This window comes from Aythya ferina, assembly GCF_964211825.1.
Source record: "Aythya ferina genome assembly, chromosome: 1".
Classification (NCBI taxonomy): domain Eukaryota; kingdom Metazoa; phylum Chordata; class Aves; order Anseriformes; family Anatidae; genus Aythya; species Aythya ferina.
In genome coordinates, this window is record NC_140296.1 from 18,161,251 (window position 1) to 18,179,047 (window position 17,797).

The 17,797-nt window shown below is 42.9% G+C and overlaps 1 protein-coding gene across 2 annotated transcripts in view; it reads left to right on the forward strand.

The window, feature by feature from the left end:
• The window catches only part of ZC3H12C (zinc finger CCCH-type containing 12C), a 45,683-nt gene that overhangs the window by 9,343 nt on the left and 18,543 nt on the right, over positions 1 to 17,797 (forward strand). For both annotated transcript variants that reach the window (XM_084497823.1, XM_084497824.1), the window contains exon 2: positions 10,327 to 11,093. In XM_084497823.1, coding sequence (XP_084353949.1) covers positions 10,327 to 11,093 — 767 coding nt within the window. The remainder of the gene's footprint in view (positions 1 to 10,326; positions 11,094 to 17,797) is intronic.

The window sequence follows — 17,797 nt, forward strand, 5'->3', positions numbered from 1 at the left end:
CTTGGAAGCAGGACTTCTGTGGCTGTGCCGTGTGTGTGTGCAAGCACTGGTTTATTTATGCAGATGTGGTCATGTGTGATGTGGTTGTGGGATCTCATCCGTGTCCCTAAATCCCCAAAGGGAGGGTGCAGAGAGGCCGGAGCCAGGCTCTGCTCAGTGGTGCCCAGTGCCAGGACAGGAGGCCATGGGCACAGCCGGGCACCCAGGAGGCTCCCTCTGAGCACCAGGCAGCACTGCTGTGCTGGGCGGGTGACGGAGCCCTGGCACAGGCTGCCCAGAGAGGCTGTGGGGTGACTGCAGTGTCTCTGCTCTGTGCTTTCTGCTCAGTTGGCTGGTCGGACTCGAGCCCGTCGGCCTCCTTAAGCAGGCAGCAGTATTTGGGGGCAGCTGCATGTGGGCACCAAGTCATCTCATGGCAAACAGCCTGTGGTCACGGCCTTTGTCTACCCACAGATGAGGAAAGACTGCAGCTGTTCATCTGCATGGTCAGCAAAGAAGTAATTGCTACTTCTGGAAAAGAAAAAGCTTAAGTTTTTGCTCTTCTCTTTAAAACATATTAGAGGATGTGATGAATTGAGCAACAGCTTGCTCAAGTCTTGCATGCTGTCAATACTGGTGATCTTACACTGGGAACTCATTGACCTCTTAGGATGATGGCCTGGTGGAAAGTGCATCCCTGCCTTGTTAAAATTAAAGGATAACTACAGGCATCTTTGGTTGTCTTTCCACAATTGAAGTAACTCTTTGCCGCTCAGCTTTTTTCATTTGAAAGTGGTTTTATTTATATTCCTATGGAGAAATCACATTGCACTTTAAAATGCAATTGATACTTTAAAAATATTTGTTTTGCAGGCCAGCTATTTTCTCTAGGCGGAGCATTACTCATCTTTATCATAACATCGGTTGTGTTCCTGAATTCTAGGGGGTTTTTACTGGCCGGTTAGTTCTCTGTGTGGCTGTAAGAGTGGCGGTGGTTTTTTGTTTGTTTGTTTTGTGGCCACGTGTAGATAGCGTCTAGAGTACCACTTCAGCATTTCTCCAAACTAAGCATTCTTCTCTCCAAGTGCTGAGCTTGAGACACTTGGCATCACTCAAGACACGGACTGGTGAAGAGGAATTTCTGCTGCATTTTGTAGCATCGTACCATAGGATGGCTCGGGTTGGAAGGGACCTGACAGACCATCCCGTTCCAGCCCCCTGCCACGGGCAGGGATGCCACCCACTCGATCAGGTTGCTCCAAGTCCCATCCAGCCTGGTCTTGAACACCTATTTCCACCTCATTGTTTGGAATAAAAGCATTTCCCTTGCAGCTTCCAAGTACAGCAGTGAACGTAGGATATTTTGCAATGGCACAGCAGTGAGCTTTGTCTTAGCATACAACCTTTGTCTCAGTTTCATAAATGCAGTGTTATGTGCTTGATTTAACTTGTTCAGTTTCTTGCAAATACATCAGTTATTACTGGAGACTTAGCATAAAGTTCTACAACAAAAGATACTGAAATGCATTGGTAGGCAAATCATCTAATTGCTGCAACCGTAGCCCGGGAGTTACGGAGTGACCACTCGTTATGCTTGCATACAATCACTTCTTTTTTTTAAAGGCTTTGTCTCTGTGCTTGAAATGTCAAGGTTTGCATGAAAGCAGCAGCTCTTCTCTCTAGGCAGTCCGGATTTCCTAGGTGCTCCAGCTCTGTCTGCTGTGGTCCCTCAGATCCTCCCAAGGAGGGGACTCTTCCCTTCCCACCCCTCTCCCAGCCGAGGCTGCACCCCTACAGCATCCTACCCCTGGCTCTGCGCCCTCCTCAACTCTCCTCCTGCCTCTGAGTCCGAGTTATCCCCCCACCTCCACCCAGCTCACGATTTTGGGCTAGCCTGCTGCTCAGCCAAGTGGCGTCAGAGACCCGATGAGCGCTGTGAGCTGTGGGATCTGTGGGAGCCACAAGAAGTAGGTGTTGGGAGCTTCCCCCTCTTGAAAGGTCAGAAGTTTGAAGAGCTGCCATATGCTGTAGTTTGGCGACGGGGTTTAACTTCGTGACTCTTTGTATTTTAAATGAGGTGAGAGGAGGTTGCTGAGCTAGTCAAGTTATGGGATTTGCAGGTTTTAGCGAAGAAGTAGAGCTCTTTGTTCGTTTGCGCTGTGTACTTTCGAGTGATTCTATTGTAGCCCGTCACAGATGTGACAGGAGATCCACATTGTTTCTTACTGAGGTTTCTTTGTTGACCCCCTCAATCCCAGTAGGAAGCCTAGTGTACTGGTTAAAACCTTAATATGAATGCTGTGCTGTCATTGCAAACATGATTTAATGGGATGATCTGACATTTTGTAAACCTTCGGCAGCACAGCTTCTTTCAGGGGCGAGCCGAGAGAATTCTTCGAGTCCAGGCAGCTGGTTCACGGAGCTGACATCATGCAAAAAATGTTTTCTTAATTCACGCAACTGCAGCTTGTTAGAAAACTTTATGCAAATGAAACAATATAGCACAAGTCTTGAGATTGTCCCGAGTTTAGTCACAGTCAGGGCAGCAGCGTGGCGTTAGCACGAAGATTTACCAGCAGCCGACGCTCAGACCTGGTGCCCACAAGACACGTGGTTGGAGTATGGGAAGTTGTTTTGTGGTGTAGGGTTTCTCTGTTTGTTTTGTGTGGTTTGTTTGTTTGTTTTTGTTATACTTATTGCTACTGCAGAAGACATTGAGGGGACCCGTCTTAGCAAATAAACTTCCAGAACTTACACCCTTATTTTGAAGGTAGGTTTTCAAGCCCGATCATATTCTTGTCCTAGCTGTGTGTGTGGAGCCATAAGGACACCACTTCTGTGCTGGGAAGTTCTCAGTTTGCATGTAAATGGTGGCTCACATGCCCTCTGCCAAAACAGGCATTTCTGGTATCACGGAAGAAGTGCCTGGCTCTAATCAGGGAGATATTAAACTAATGACTACCAAGTGATCCCGCTTGCTTTTAAGGGCAGATCTTGGGCATAGGGGAAGTGGACTGGCTTCTTATTTTGCCTACAGAAGTTTTAACATGCTTAAGGTTATCCAATACCGGCGACTGAGGTAGTCTAAATACCACAGCAGGGACTGATTAGCTTTTTCAGATCACTGCTTTTATTTGCTGTTTGCAAAGAGGCTTAATCCAGTGCTGGAGATCAGGCTTCCCACTGTGCTCGTGGGTAGCTTTCCCTCAGTCTTTGTGTTCACGGTGGCAGAAATTAGTGAGGAGTCTCCTCCTGCCGCTGACTCAAAAGCCCCAAAATAGTGGTGCTGGCTGTTGTTCTCGGGAGTGGTTAGTGGACAGTGCAGAGGAACTAAACTTGGGGGTCCTGATCTTCAGTTTCGTATCTGGACGTGTGGTAAAGTCATCAGGTGGTAGCGTGGTGGAGTGTGGTTTCGTTTACTGCCTTGAATCGCTAACATCAACATCAAGCTCTGGGAAATCACCCAGAGAGGCCTAACAAACCTGTTCACGTTCGTTACTTCTTCTAAATCGCAGCTGAAGTTTCCCAGCAGGTCGCCTGTCTTCCCAAGCAGAGGAGGAGGACAGCTGACCCTGTGGTTTTCAGTCATGCTTTCAGCCACATACAGATGCTGAAGTTCAGAAAATTTGCTCTTCTAGCAGTCGTTCAGGTGAATGTTTGCAAATGTCGAATCCCTGCAAGGCTGTGTGCTTCTCTGCACTGAGCTGCCTGTGCTGAGGTTACCAGCCGTGGCAGCTTCTGATTTGGAAGGCCGTATGACTCTGCTTTTTTAATCAGACATCAAACCTTGCTGCTGTTTTAGGGCCTGTTGGATTGGAAACATTGGGCAGTGCAGGGAGCAGGACTGGAGTTTGGGTTTGGGTTATCATTGTGGCTTACCTCAGTCAAAATAAAAACAAGAGAAGCCGGCTATTGCCTAGCTCCTGACTTCTGTTCAAATATTTCATCACTGCAAAGGAGCAGAAAGATCTTGACATCCAGAACAGGCCTGTGAAATAACAGGGAGAGAAGTCCTGTTACAAACAGGAGCGGTGCCAGAACAAAAGGGTGCTTCTTGCTGCCTTTCTGTCAAGTGCCCTAATGTTTCACTGCCATTGCATAAAAATGTGCATTATTGCAAGTATTAATATTATGTGAGTTTAGTTTAATCAGTTTTGCCTTCTGCTGAAACTGAAATATACCCACAAGTACTGTTATAGCTGTGTATAAATGCAAATTTATTACACTTAGTGACTGATGCACAAAAGTGTCAGGAAATTCAGAAAGCGGTTTCTGAATACATTTCAGTGCCTAGTGTGGGCTCCTTTCGTAGCTCCTTGCACAACGTACCGATATGATTAATTTTGCTAACAAGAGAAGGGGAACACGCATAGCTACTGATGGATTTATTTCACCTCAATATTTTTCCTTAAAAAAAAACTTTTAGTTTCCGTGATGGAAGAGATTATATTCCTCGGGAGTGATTTTTTTTTTTTTAATTTCATAGGAACTCACAACTTTTACTACTTAAAAAATAATTCCTTTTCTTTGTTTCATGAATTAGAAACAATGAGGAGAAGCCGAAGTCTGCCCAAGCCAGGTGTTTCTTGTTGGCAGCCTGCTCCCTAATGACTCTGGCTCTCATACAGCAGCTGCCTGCTAGTCTCTTTTGTATGGCCTATTGTTGCTGCATACCCCTCGTTAATACACATGCTGCCCGGGGCAGACCCTGCGAATGACATCAACTTGCTTATCTTAGAAACCTCCAAACCTGATGCAGGGTGGGGAGGTTGCCTTGCATCTGCCCGGCCAACTAATTGTGAGCGCTGCGGGTTGTGATTGGCTCCTCTTCCGCTCAGTAATAGGTTAAGCAAAGACATTGCGGGTCCATCTGTTCATCCATTCATTGTTCTGCTCGCTAGCCTGAAGTCTGCAGCTGAAATCGTGTTAAGGAGTTGCTTCTGGAACAGCTACAAGAAACCAATGTCTGTGTGTTTCCCAGCGAACGTAAGTATACGGGCTTCTCTCTGCAGCAATGGGACGCTTCGCCTTTCTGATGTTCCAGCAGGTCAGTTTGTGCTCCGACAACGTAGCTAGCGTCTGGGTCAGATGAGGTTTGCACACTTTGGGTACCTCTTAAAAAAAAAAAAAAAAAATATGTATATATATATATATATATATATATATATATATATATATATGAAGACTAAGTATATTAAAGAGTCATCTTCTGGCTCAGTGCATTCTGTTAAGGAACTTTTAAAAGCAGTAGAAACGGTGCGTTTGCAAGAACCTGAAAATGGTAGGCAGTACCCATCCATAGAACAAAATTCCTTCTGGCCCTTTGAGGAGAAGGGAAGGTTTCAACCTTGAGTTACGGGTCTTGACGTTCTTTTTGCAAGTAGGCTACTGCTTATTTTAATTTCTGAGAGGTAGAAAATGCTTTTAAAAGAAGAAAGAAAACTTTTTTTGTTTTGTACCGTACAATGGGTAAGTTTTTCTGTTTGTGAAAATAGGAAGAGCTCCATTGTGAGCTGTGCAGAGATACTGTATTGTGAGAGCATTAGGATATTCTCAGGTGGGAACGTGTTCCATTCAAAGCTTTTGTGCTTTGAAAGCTATTCATAAGTGTGTCAAATCTAGCACAGTTATTTTTATAAAGTTTCTAATCTGTTTTGTTTTATGTTTTGAGTTCAGATGTTAGGCTGAAGAACAAGCGCTATATACGCCATGAGCCTGTGTTCCAAGGATCCTGTAAAGAAAAAAAAACAAAACAAAAAAACAAAGACCTTCATATATGAGTTGGGAGGGAAAGAGAGCATATAAAAGGGTTAAAAAGAGGTTTGCATTTCTACCACATGCCCTATTGTGTGAACATATGCATGAGTCTATTGAAAGTTTTCAGAAGATGGGCAGGCCACCAGTTGCTGGTCTCCTGCAGTTCCAGTAGACATCTGTTGCCCCAGAGCATTAACCAATCTGTTCAATGGGACATCCTTCCTTTGTTGGGTAGAATGATGCAGACAACAGCACTCGCTGAAATACAATGGTAATTAAATACATAGAAACTACAGCAGTAGGTATTTATTACATATTCATTATTTTATTTGCATTGTTGCAGTATCTTTACGATTTGAGTAACACACGTTCATTTTTTCTTTCCTGATCAGCTATGCACTTCTTTGTGACAAGTGATTACAGTGTTTCAACAAACTGTGATTTCAATATTTTCCATTTTCTTTTTAGAAGATTTAGAAAAAAACTTCCTGTGTGAAAACAAGATGATCTATTTCACTGTAGAATGCATCTTCAGAAACTCTTGAATTCTTTTGAGAATACACAATTTCTGGTACTATGCCACAAGACATGCCATTTGCTCCTTGTTATTTTCCTCCATGAACGAAATTTGCATTAAACTACTTTTCTTATGTTCAGTTGTAAGTGAATAATATTCAGAATATGCATTAAAAGATTAGATGATCTCTTTGCCCACATTCCTCTGAGAAATAGAAATACTCCGTGAATTAATGAGTTGATTGTTGTTAACAGCTAGTGGAGAACAGTGGATGAAAATGGAAATGAAAAAGGAATGCAATTCTACAATGTAATAGCACAGTTCTCATCCAACGTATTACATTTATGCTTCATAAATGACTCAATAGTACAGTATTTTGGGCCATTATCAGTGAATCTAGCATGAGATGCTCTGGTTTCAAACAGGCTGTAGTTTGTTCTTAAAAGTTACATTGTTGTAACTATAATGAAATTGGTAACCCCCAATTTGTTTTTTTTTTTTTTTCTTTACACGTAAAAGCATGTTATGTTACTCAGCATAACCAAAAGTTGCAGACTTTTCTTGACACGATTTTTTTTGGCTGTTTTGTTTGCTTGTTTGGCACTCAGTCAAGTCAGAACTCGTAGTGGATGTTTTTGTTATCTATATTGCATTGTATCAGCACGCATACTTCAAAACCTTATGTGCATAATGAGAGTTCCTTGTAAATAAAGAGTGTAAGGAGTTCTTCGTATCTGATGTTACTCCTTGAATAAATGTGACCTTTTCTGTTGGCTTTTTTTTTTTTTTTTGACCTTCATTGTGCTATATCTAAGTACACTAGTGCTTGAATGAATTTGAATTCCAAATAAACAGATTCTGGCATATTGCTCCTCGCTAACAAGGTCAAGATAAAATAATCAACTCCAGCAGCATTTAACAGTGGCGTCTGATTTTCATGGTTCTAATGGGGGCTCTTGTAAGGGACATCACCTTGGGAGCTCCCAAGGCCAGCATTTCAGAGAGATGCTGCTGACCACAACTACAGTGTGCAAAGTTCACGGATGTTGCAAAAATTGGTCTGAAAACAAGTACAGTTTGCATGCAGGGTATAGGCCAAATGCCAGGAATAGCACAGTGCTTGTTAAGCACAACTATTTCAGAAATCTTCAGTTTGGGATTTGCAGTGGATGCCTCGTCTTAACTACCCTTGAGAGACTGGGGAGACTTAAAGCAGATGCATGCTGGGGGGGTGATACATACATTCCCAACAATGCACGGAGCTCAACTTGTGGTCACTTTTTGTATGTAGTTGATGTGCAAATCATCTCAACTATGCTCCGTATTAGGTCTGATCTTCGGATATATTCATATGCCAATGAGGTTTTTTAATCACACTGGAGGGTGTTATGACTGTAGTTGCTGTGAGGCACTCAAATTTCAGCGAAGAAGGAATTGGAAAACGACTTAAGTGTTATTTTAACACTAAGCAAACAAAATCCTCCTGGTGATCGAGGCACTTCAAGATTTCTTTATGCCATGCTGTTAATATCCAACCTCATCCCCCACACACTTCCAAGGGGGGGGGAGAGAAGGAAAAACAAAACCCAGCCTCTCTCTCCTCCTAGCTGAGTGCTAAAATGACATTTCACAGTACACGGATTTAGGCAGCGACCCATTATCCGAGCGCATTCTGCGGCGGCGGTACATGAGCCAGCTCAACTTTTCAGTGTTGCCCATTAACTGGACTTCCTCGAGTCAGAGCAGATTGCGGCTGGGGAACAATGATGTCGGGCCTTCCAGATTGGTTTGGCAGCTGCATTGTTCTCCGAGGGGAAACCAGACGCACTTAAGTCCCACTCTTTTTCATGGGCTTTTGTTCATACCAAATTATTCTTTTGCCGCGCTAGTATTCATGATGGTATGTTAAAGGAGCGCATCCTAGCAACTAAGGGCTTGTTGCTTAGCAGCCTTGCTTCCAATAGGTTTTCCTTGTTTGAGTTTTTTGTTGTTGTTGTTGTTTTTTTGGGAGGGGGGTCAGTCCTATGAAGGCCACACCGTTGGGTTTTCTAACTGTATCCTTTTATTGGGATATCGCTGTGATTTGTTACTAGCACTGTGCTATCGAGTGCATTACATTAGTTACTAAATCACTGGTTGGAAAGGTTCATCTCTTAATTTCTTGTTGTGTTTGATCTGTGGTATGGCTAGAAATCCTAAAACTTCAAGTTAAGGGAACGTAATGTTCCTTGATATTCTGTTTGGGAGAATGTTGTGGCCTTACTCCCTTCTAATAGCCAGATCAAAATAAAACTTCAAAGTAGAATATTTTTAGTGGTCCGTCTTAACCAGATTATGGCACTGGATACAGAAATGCTTCTGGTGACTTTTTTTATGTATTATAACTAAAAACTCTCAGGTAAACTTTTTTTATTCAGTTAATGAAATCTCCACCCCAGCAATGATATCTTAGCATTAAGTGCCTATGGGATGCTCTGTGATTAAATCAGGGGCCGGTTTCCTTGGTTGATTCCCTTTAGTCTTAAGGCCAGCCTGGATGAATTGCTCATGTGCACCCAGATCTTTATCCCTAGAAGAGGAACGTACACTGTATTTAAAAAACACTGGGTTATTCTTAAATGCTCTCCTGTAAGGGAATAGGAGAGTTAATGTACTTGCTGTCAGAGATGTTGGCTCTTTGTGGGATGTATCAGTAACTTGTATTAGTGTAGATCAAGGGATTCTGCTTAGCATAATGTTTTTTTCTCAATATAACTTCTTTAATGAAGTTTGTGTCTGTACTGTATTTGTCAAGTTCAAGTGAAATCCCTTGAGTCTACATCTTACTCTTATATTCTGCCTTGTAAGATGAAGTGTGAACAAACTCTTTGTTTCGTAGTCTTCCCTTGGTGTTTTTTTATTATTATTTTATCGTAACCTTGCAGCAGAATTGCTTCATACTGACCGTTGTCATTTATGAGAAGTCTTTTACTTTTTTAGTTGAAGCAGTTAGTAAAAATTCCCATCTAAATTCTTCTAAAAGAACAAAATACGGGAAAGAGGTTGCAAGCTATCTTTAGAAGTATAGATTGTGGAAGTAATCTTTGTGATGAAATGGGCAGCTAACTTCTGTATAACTGTTATACGAAATACCTCCAGAAAAACTGGTGCAGCAAATGTACAAAGTCCAGAAAACTGCAACTTTTTTTTTTCCATTCTTCCTATGTGACTTCTTTCGATATATTTAGTTTGATCCAGTAAAAGGCTTGCACGAGTCAAGTCCAAGAGTTGAAATTAGCATTTAATTTTGTTGCCGTACTGGCTTGATGAATAGCCTGGTGTGATCAGTGCAAGGATTTCCATTGGCTTTATTGGCCATTAGATCAATCCATGCCTCTACATCCTATATATGTTAGTAATGCAGTACTCTGAGAGCAATTAGCCTTTCTTCACTTAATTATCACTTTATGAAAGAGTTCAGAAATAGCTTGAGTGTATTTAGTTTAACCGATAGTGTATTTTAGGGCCAATAAGTTTCTTATTTTTATGTTACTAATAACTTTTGTTTATGGTAGTGTCTTCTATTTGCCTAATAAGCCAGGTAATCTAGTATTATGCTAATTTCTATTCAACAGAGAATCTAAGCTACTTAGTTTAAAAAGTTTTTATAGTACTTGTACAGATGCATTTTTTTGTTGTTGTTGCAGTTTTGTCTATAGTTAGAAGAAATACCTGGGTACCTTTAGCTCTTGATGAATTCCGAGTTAAAGTAAAAAAAAGCTTGTTTGGTTTACTATTCTTTCATTAAACTATTTATTTTCATAAACTATATAAACTTTCCTATTCTTTCACATTTCTAGAAATGATTAAGTAAAAGTATTTCATACATTCGGAAAACAGTTGTTAGTCAGCTTACCTACATTTATTCCTTATTAATTTTTGTTGTTGTTTTTTCCCAAAAAAGTTTTCCATATTTAAAAAATAAGTTATATTTCGTTTCTGGGAGACAGTAAGTGCAGTTCCAAGGAAGCAGGAAGAAAATACAAAACAAGTAAGATGTGTAACCAGTTGCAACATTTTTGTTCTCTCTTCAGGAATACGGAACACTTTATATTCAGGAATACAAGAAAAACAGCAAAGTGGAGTCAAGTACATGCAGCAGCTTCATGGGCTTGAAGGATCACCTGGGGCATGACTTAGGCCATCTTTATGTGGGGAGCACTGGCACACAAATAAATGCAATTGTACCTTGGTCGATGGCGGAGAAGCCAACGATGGATAAGGTTAATTCTAGGAAAGAAGATGTAGTCAAGGAGGCATCTGAAGAGACTTCAGGAAGCTCCAGTTGTGACTCTGAAGAAAGCACAAATTCTGATAATGATTCAGAGAAACTGAATAATTCTGCATCAGAATCACATTTATTGCCTAAGACTCACCGACAGCTGTGCCGATCTCCTTGCTTAGAGCCTCATATTCTAAAAAGAAATGAAATCTTGCAAGACTTTAGGATAGAAGAGGCTCAGATAGTACCGAAGGAAGTCAAAAAGCCCCCTGATGTGGTGAAAGAATATCAAACCAAACTGGAGTTTGCACTTAAGTTGGGTTACTCTGAAGAGCAGGTTCAACTTGTACTAAATAAACTTGGTACTGATGCTTTAATAAACGATATTTTGGGAGAACTTGTCAAACTTGGGAATAAAACTGAGACTGATCAGTCTGTAACTAATGCTAACACTAGTGTAATGCGTGAAGCGTCTTCCATAGAGTCTCAGAGGTCAGAATCTCCGCTGCAGGAGGATGTGACGGAGGATGGTGACAACCTGAGGCCAATAGTTATTGATGGCAGCAATGTTGCAATGAGGTATGTGACCATGAAGCTTTTCCTTTTGTTTTTAAATGGAAACAGAATTACCTTGTCCAATTCAAGCACTGATGTTCTGTATAATTGCCTAAAACTGTGTGCACGTTCTTTTGAAAGCTTCTTCCTCAACCACACACTGTGCTGATCTTGTAATCAGGCTAGAGGTCTGTAAGAGTTCAGTGGTTTGTACTTGCTGTTAAAATAACCGTAGGTTAACTATGTCAATCTCCCTGTGTACACAGCTATCAAATCTCTCCTTCCCACTGCCAGTCTAATAGTTAATTAACTTCTGATATAGTTAAAAAAAATCCTTATTAGGCACCATTGCTACGAGTAATTGCTGTATCCAGTTACTTACAAGAGGTCAAAGCAAAGATTCTTTAAGATTATAAAACAGTAAGTGACTTAGAAGAGAGTGGTTTAAGGGATACTTTTCCTCAGTAGATTCATGTGATAAGTGATCTATCTGTAAAATCTGAGTGTTGGTTATCAGATTTGGAGCTAGACTTTACTGTTGTTAAATTCTGAGATAACTGCATCGTTAGACTTTCACTGACGTGCCTGTGGGAGATGCACCTACCTGCAGCATTCACCCATGCTGACCCCACTCGTCTAGGTGCACAGCAAGAGACTTGTCTGAGGGGAGGCAGGAGGTTCGTGTTTCCTCAGTGATTAGAGAGAAGGAAATGGCAGAGATTCTCAGAGATGGTTTTTACAGCTATGTAAATGATTAAGTGACAAATTGATTAGTAACTAATTAGGTAATTCATAGGGATTATCTGATTACTGGCAGCACAGTTTAGAAGGACATTTTTAGTCTCCTAACGAACTGATGTGGTTATATTAACATAGCAATAAAAGTTGGTGTGAGACTCTTCTGGAATAAAGGCTGTAGGTCGCTAGTGGGGTTTCCCAGGGCTCCATTTTAGGGCCGGTTCTCTTTAATGTTTTCATAAATGACTTGGATGCAGGACTTGAAGGTGTTTTGAGTAAGCTTGCAGGTGCTACTAAATTGGGAGGAGCTGCTGACTCCATTGAAGGTAGAGAGGCCTTGCAGAGACATCTTGACAAATAAGAGAACTGGGCGATCACCGACAGTGTGAAGTTTAACAAGAGCAAGAGATGGATTCTGTGCATGGGATGGAGCAACCCTGCCTGTACGTACAGGCTTGGGGACAAAAGGGATTTGGGTGTTTTGGTCAACAGCAAATTGAATGAGCCAGCAGTGTGTCCTGGTAGCCAGGGGAGCATGAAGCTAGCCAGTCGACGGGAGGGATTGTCCCACTCTGCTCTGTGCTGGTGCCGCCTCACCCTCAAGTACTGCGAGCCGTTTTGGGGCACCGCAATACAAGAAGGACATAAAACTATTAGAGAGCATCCAAAGGAGGACTACAAAGATGGTGAAGGGTCCAGAGACATATGAGGAGTGGCTGAGGCCCCTTGGTTTGCTCAGCCCAGAGCAAAGCAGGCTGAGGGGAGGCCTCATGGCGGCCTGCAGCTCCCTCACGAGGGGAGCGGAGGGGCAGGCGCTGAGCTCTGCTCTCTGGGGACAGCGACAGGACCCGAGGGAACGGCATGGAGCTGGGACAGGGGAGGGTCAGGCTGGGGGTTAGGGAAAGGGTCTGCACCCAGAGGGTGCTCGGGCACTGGGACAGGCTCCCCAGGGCAGTGGTCACAGCACCGAGCCTGCTGGAGTTCAAGAGGCATTTGGTTCATGCTCACAGATGTCTGGTGTGATTTTTGAGTGCTCCTGCGTGGAACCAGGAGTTTGAGTCAATGGTCCTTGTGGGACCCTTCCAACTCAGGATATTCTGTGATTCTGTAGTGCTTCTTTCTAAATGGGGCATTACTAGTTTTTTCTATGTGATGAGTCATTCGTAGTCTTGTTCAACTTGACTTGTAAAGCAGTTATGTCCAGTTGAACAAACACTATTCTGATGCTAAAATGGATTTGAACTGCCTTTTACAGAAATCCAAAACACTTGTGTGTTAGTTCAAACGTGATGCCTGAACTTAGGTGCAACTACTCCCGTTAACTGCACCCGACAGATTCCAGTAGCTCCAGATCAGTCACTTTTTCCTGATGTTTATTCAACTATTACCTGAAGTAATAAGGCTATGACTTCCTATTCTCCTTGACTGCCTACATAAAATGGGCCAAATGTGAGTCCATCCTATGCATGCTATGGGGCCTTAAAATAGAAAAACTATTATATTAACTGATTTAGTCTATACCTAAGAACCCAATTAACAGCTCTTTACTTCTTTTTCACCAACTTTATATGATAGAATCATTGAGTTTGGAAGGGACTTCTTGAGGTTTTCCAGTCCGGTCCCCTGCACAGAGCAGTGTCAATTCTAGGCCATGTCCAGTTGGGTTTCAGATGTGTTTAAGGGTGGAGATTCCACGTGTTCTCTGGGCCAGTGTTTGAATGCCCTCGCTATAAGGAAGTTGTTTTTCTTTTCTTTTTTTTTATGTTTCGACAAAATTTCTTGTATTTTTGTTAGTGCTCATTGCCTATTGTACTGTCACTGGTCACCACTGAGAAGTCTGTTTCAGTTGTCTTTATTCTTTCCCTGTAAGGTATTTATACATATGGATAAGATCTCCCCGAGCCTTCTGTTCACCAGTCCCAGCTCTGTCAGCCTCTCCTGGTGTGACAGATGCTCCAGTCCCTTAATTATCTTTGTTGCCATTCACTGGGCTTGCTCCAGTATGCCCATATCTATTCTTATACGGGGGAGCCCAGCACTGAACCCAGCACACCAGATGTGTCTCGCAAGGACTAAGCAGAGAAGGATCACCTCCCTCAACCTGCTGGCAACACTTTTCCTAAATGCAGCCAAGGACTCTGATGGTCTTCCATGCTACAAAGGCACGCTGCTGGCTCGTGGCCAGCTTGGTGCACACCAGAAGCCCCAGAGTCATTCTTCTCAGAGTTGCTTTTATACTTGGTGGCCCCCAGTCTGTACTGATGTCTGGGGTTATTCCTTCCCAGCTGTAGGATTGGCGTTTCTGTGTGTTGAACTTGCTGAGGTTCCTGTTGGCCCATTTCTCTACCAGTCCTCAGGAACATCCATGCTCACCAGGACCTTTCAGAGGTTACCAAGAGTGGCCTCGCAGTGTCATCGGCCAGCGCTGCTGAGTGCATCCTGTCAGGACCCAGTGGTTTGGGAATGTCCAGTTGAAGTGTTCCCTGAGCTGTGCCAAGGAGAAGCCTTCCTTGCTCCAGACTTTCCTTGGACCAAGATTCCTGAAGGCAAATCTTTCCAGTAAAGACCAAGGTAAAGAAAGCATTGAGTACCTTCAGCTTTTTCACATCTTTTGTCACAAGGTACTTGCCTCTTCTCCCCAGGGCCATATCCCATGGGATTCTTCTAAACAGGGTAGAGTCTGCTCTCCTGAAGTCCAGGGTTGTGATCCTGCTTTTTCCATTGCTAATTTCTTCAAAGGCCCTGAACACTACTCAGGTCACTGCAGCCAAGGCTGCCCCTGACCTTCACATCCCTGACCAGTTCTTGTTTGTAAGTATGAGATCCAGCAAGGTTCCCATGTTGGTTCCTTAGTCTGCAATGTTAAGTTATCAATGCACTCTAGAAACTTCTGGGTTGCTCATGCCTTGTGCAGTTCTGGCCAGCCTGATGGCAAAGACATTTTTGTTCTGCTTTGTTCAGCCAGTTGGCAAAGATGTGCTTGTTCTGCTTGGGCAGGCAGATTCCATCTTCAGCTAGAGATCAGTCCTTGATTATGGAAGAAGGTCCCATGTTTGTGAAAATGTGTGCACCTGTTGCTGACACTAGCCATGCAACCAGTTGTTTACCTGCAGAATGGGTCCTCTCCCTTTTGAGAAAATAGCTAATAGGTACTTAACATACTTGAAGGAGTTCAGCTTTTTCCCACTGCTTTGAATGTTGTTGGTTTGTATATAAGATACAGGAATTCTCCTGCAGCTCAGATGATCTTACTCGAATTTCTGTATCTCTGTATGTCCAGGGTACTGTTATGAGTACCTAACACCTGTGAACTGGCACAGTCTTTTTTCTTTCCTCTTTGCTTTTCCAAGCTGCTGCCAACTAGCCCACTTTGGAGCTGCAAGCAGGAAAAGCAAGGCAATAGCTAGTCTAGGGGGTTTTCTCTTATGTTCTGACAGGAATGGGTAGGCTGAGCTATATTCTTATCCCTCTGTTGTCATAAGACATGGACATAATGATTTCCTATTATAATTACTCTAAATAAGGACTGATTGCTTTCCTTTAAGGGATCAGTTTGGTGTAAAGGGGGCGGAGGGAGGTGTTCTGGTGAAGGATGAGGTGAGCAGTGCCCGATAATACAAGTGGGGTGAGACAGCTGTCCTCTTCTGGAAGCATCAGAGATTGCATGCAGCCCTGTCTCCATTTCGTGTCTAGGGATATGGTTGCACAACACATCCAGGGAGGGACACGGGGTGGCTTCCTGTCAGTGAGAGGTGAGCCTGAAAGTGATGCTTCCCTCCCTGCGCCTCATCTAGTGACAGCACAGCTGCAAGCTGAGTTGATTCAGCTTCCCTTCTGACTTCTTTTTCTCCTAAATTAGGGTTATTTTTTCCATTAGACCTGTAAATGAAGCCAGATGTCTTGGTGGTTGGGCGAACTACTAGGTCTGAAACAAAGGAGGAAGGACTTGCCTGATTATGTGGCTGGATGTTCGTATTTGTGTAGCTGGTTGCGTAAAGCCAAGTGATGGTGGGTAGATTTGTGAGTCCCTTGGGGATAAAGGGCAGCATAGATCCAGGTTTGGGCCAGAATAACTCACTTTGGCTGGTCTAGGTGCTGGTCTGGTCTGGTGGCTGCTCCAGACAAGCTGCTTTAGCAAGCTTGCTAACCCTCTCTTACTGCAGTGGGCTTCCAGTCATTCACTAATGCTTGGAAAATCTTCCTTACGCTTTGAGGTGGCATTGCTTGTCATTCGTGCCTTGAACCAAGAACAGTTGGTAAGATGCATCGTGTGTCTTTCATATTGTAAAGCTCCAATACTGTCTAAAGAATTGCTTGAAGTGTAAAAACAAAGCAATCTTCCCCCCCTTTCAAATCACAAACACACACTCTTTTCTTAGAAAAATCTTACAGATGAGACTGACTCATGTGTGCATATCCCTAAATTTAAAATCAGAGCTGAAGAGTAGGGTGGATAATCCCCTAGAGCAGGTGTAGAGCTCTTGCTGTACGTTTACTACAACTGAGAGTGAGGCTGGACTGTGGGGTAGAAACCTGGGATTCACTCGTACCGTACCTGTGCAGTGATGTATGCTGGCACTGCAGAGAGCTGTGTAGATGTGACCATGCTGCAGAATAGTGTTCTAGTTTGTATGCATTGTAATGCACAACTGTAATTTAGAGTTTTAGTCCACAAGAGGACGAAAAGCATTTGTTCACTATATAGAAATTCACTCAGCACCTTACTTAGCGCAAACTGCACAGCAGATACTATACAGATGACACGTTTCAGTCCACAGTAGTTCTGTATCCTCATCTGAACCTTTAAGCTAACCTAAATTTGTCATTTACTTAACAGAGGTAGACAAAGGAAGGTAATCTTTGCCCATCTAACTACCGATCATCAGCTCTTCACCTTAGTGTCCGCTGTCTCTCCTGGATCCACTTTTTGTGCATCCCAGGCTGCCTTGTCTGGAGTGGAAGGGAGAAGGTCCTGTTTCTCCATGAGGTGGCAGGGACAAGGTTTTGAAGGGTTTTTGCCCCTTCCTTTTAAGGCTCTACCACAGAGCTTCAGAGAGTTCCTTCTGAAGAGAGAAAATATGCTGCAGCATATTTGACACAGTCCTTTTCCTTTGCTTGTCCTTTTCAAGGATAAGGCTGGGACTCTGAAAATTGCCTAAAATTAGTTACTGCTGTGATGCTTTTCTTTGCTGGAATCAAAGTCAGCCTTTTGCCAGCAAGAGTACAGGGTAAGGAACAGTGTTGTTAGTTACAAAGACGATTGCAAAACCTTCACTGTGTAATTTATGTGCTTCTGTCCCATGTTTGTTACCTTTACAAGGCAGCTGTGGGTGCCTTCGCTTTCTTTACTGACAGGGAGAATGAGTTACAGGTTTTATGTAAATGTACATAAAACTTTGTGCTGAAAACATACAGACAAGAAAGTCTGATCCTTGTTGCTGTGCTTAGTGGTGAAAGCAACATGAAGACAAGAATGGTAAGCATGTAATTGGCTATGTTAGAATTTTTATTCAACCACTTTCAGAATTACGTAGGAGAAGGAACTGGAGTTTTGATCATGTGTCATGTGGGTTTGCTGGTTAAAATCAGTGAATCTTATTCTGAGTAATTAGGTTTTTCTGAAACCTTTACCCTTAGGATTCTAAGATGATGTAGGCATTGAACTTCAGCTTTCCCTTTTGGAAAACCCCAGCCTGTATTGGTGATACATCTTTGCACAAGGACAGGGCCACCTGAGATATCCATTGCATACCTAACTTTTCTATGGGAGAGGAAGATGCTGACCTTTTTGTTTTTTAGTTAAATGTGCTCCCACTTACGAAAGGCAGAAATTGTACAGTTTTCTTACAGCTTTCTTGCCCAGCCTTGCCTCCAGCACTCCGCAGTATCAGAAATGCACATCCACAGCTGGCAGGTATGACAGTCCCAGTGCTATTCAGGAGGGGCATTCAGCAGGAGGATGTGCAGGACATGCTCAATGCTGGCTGAGG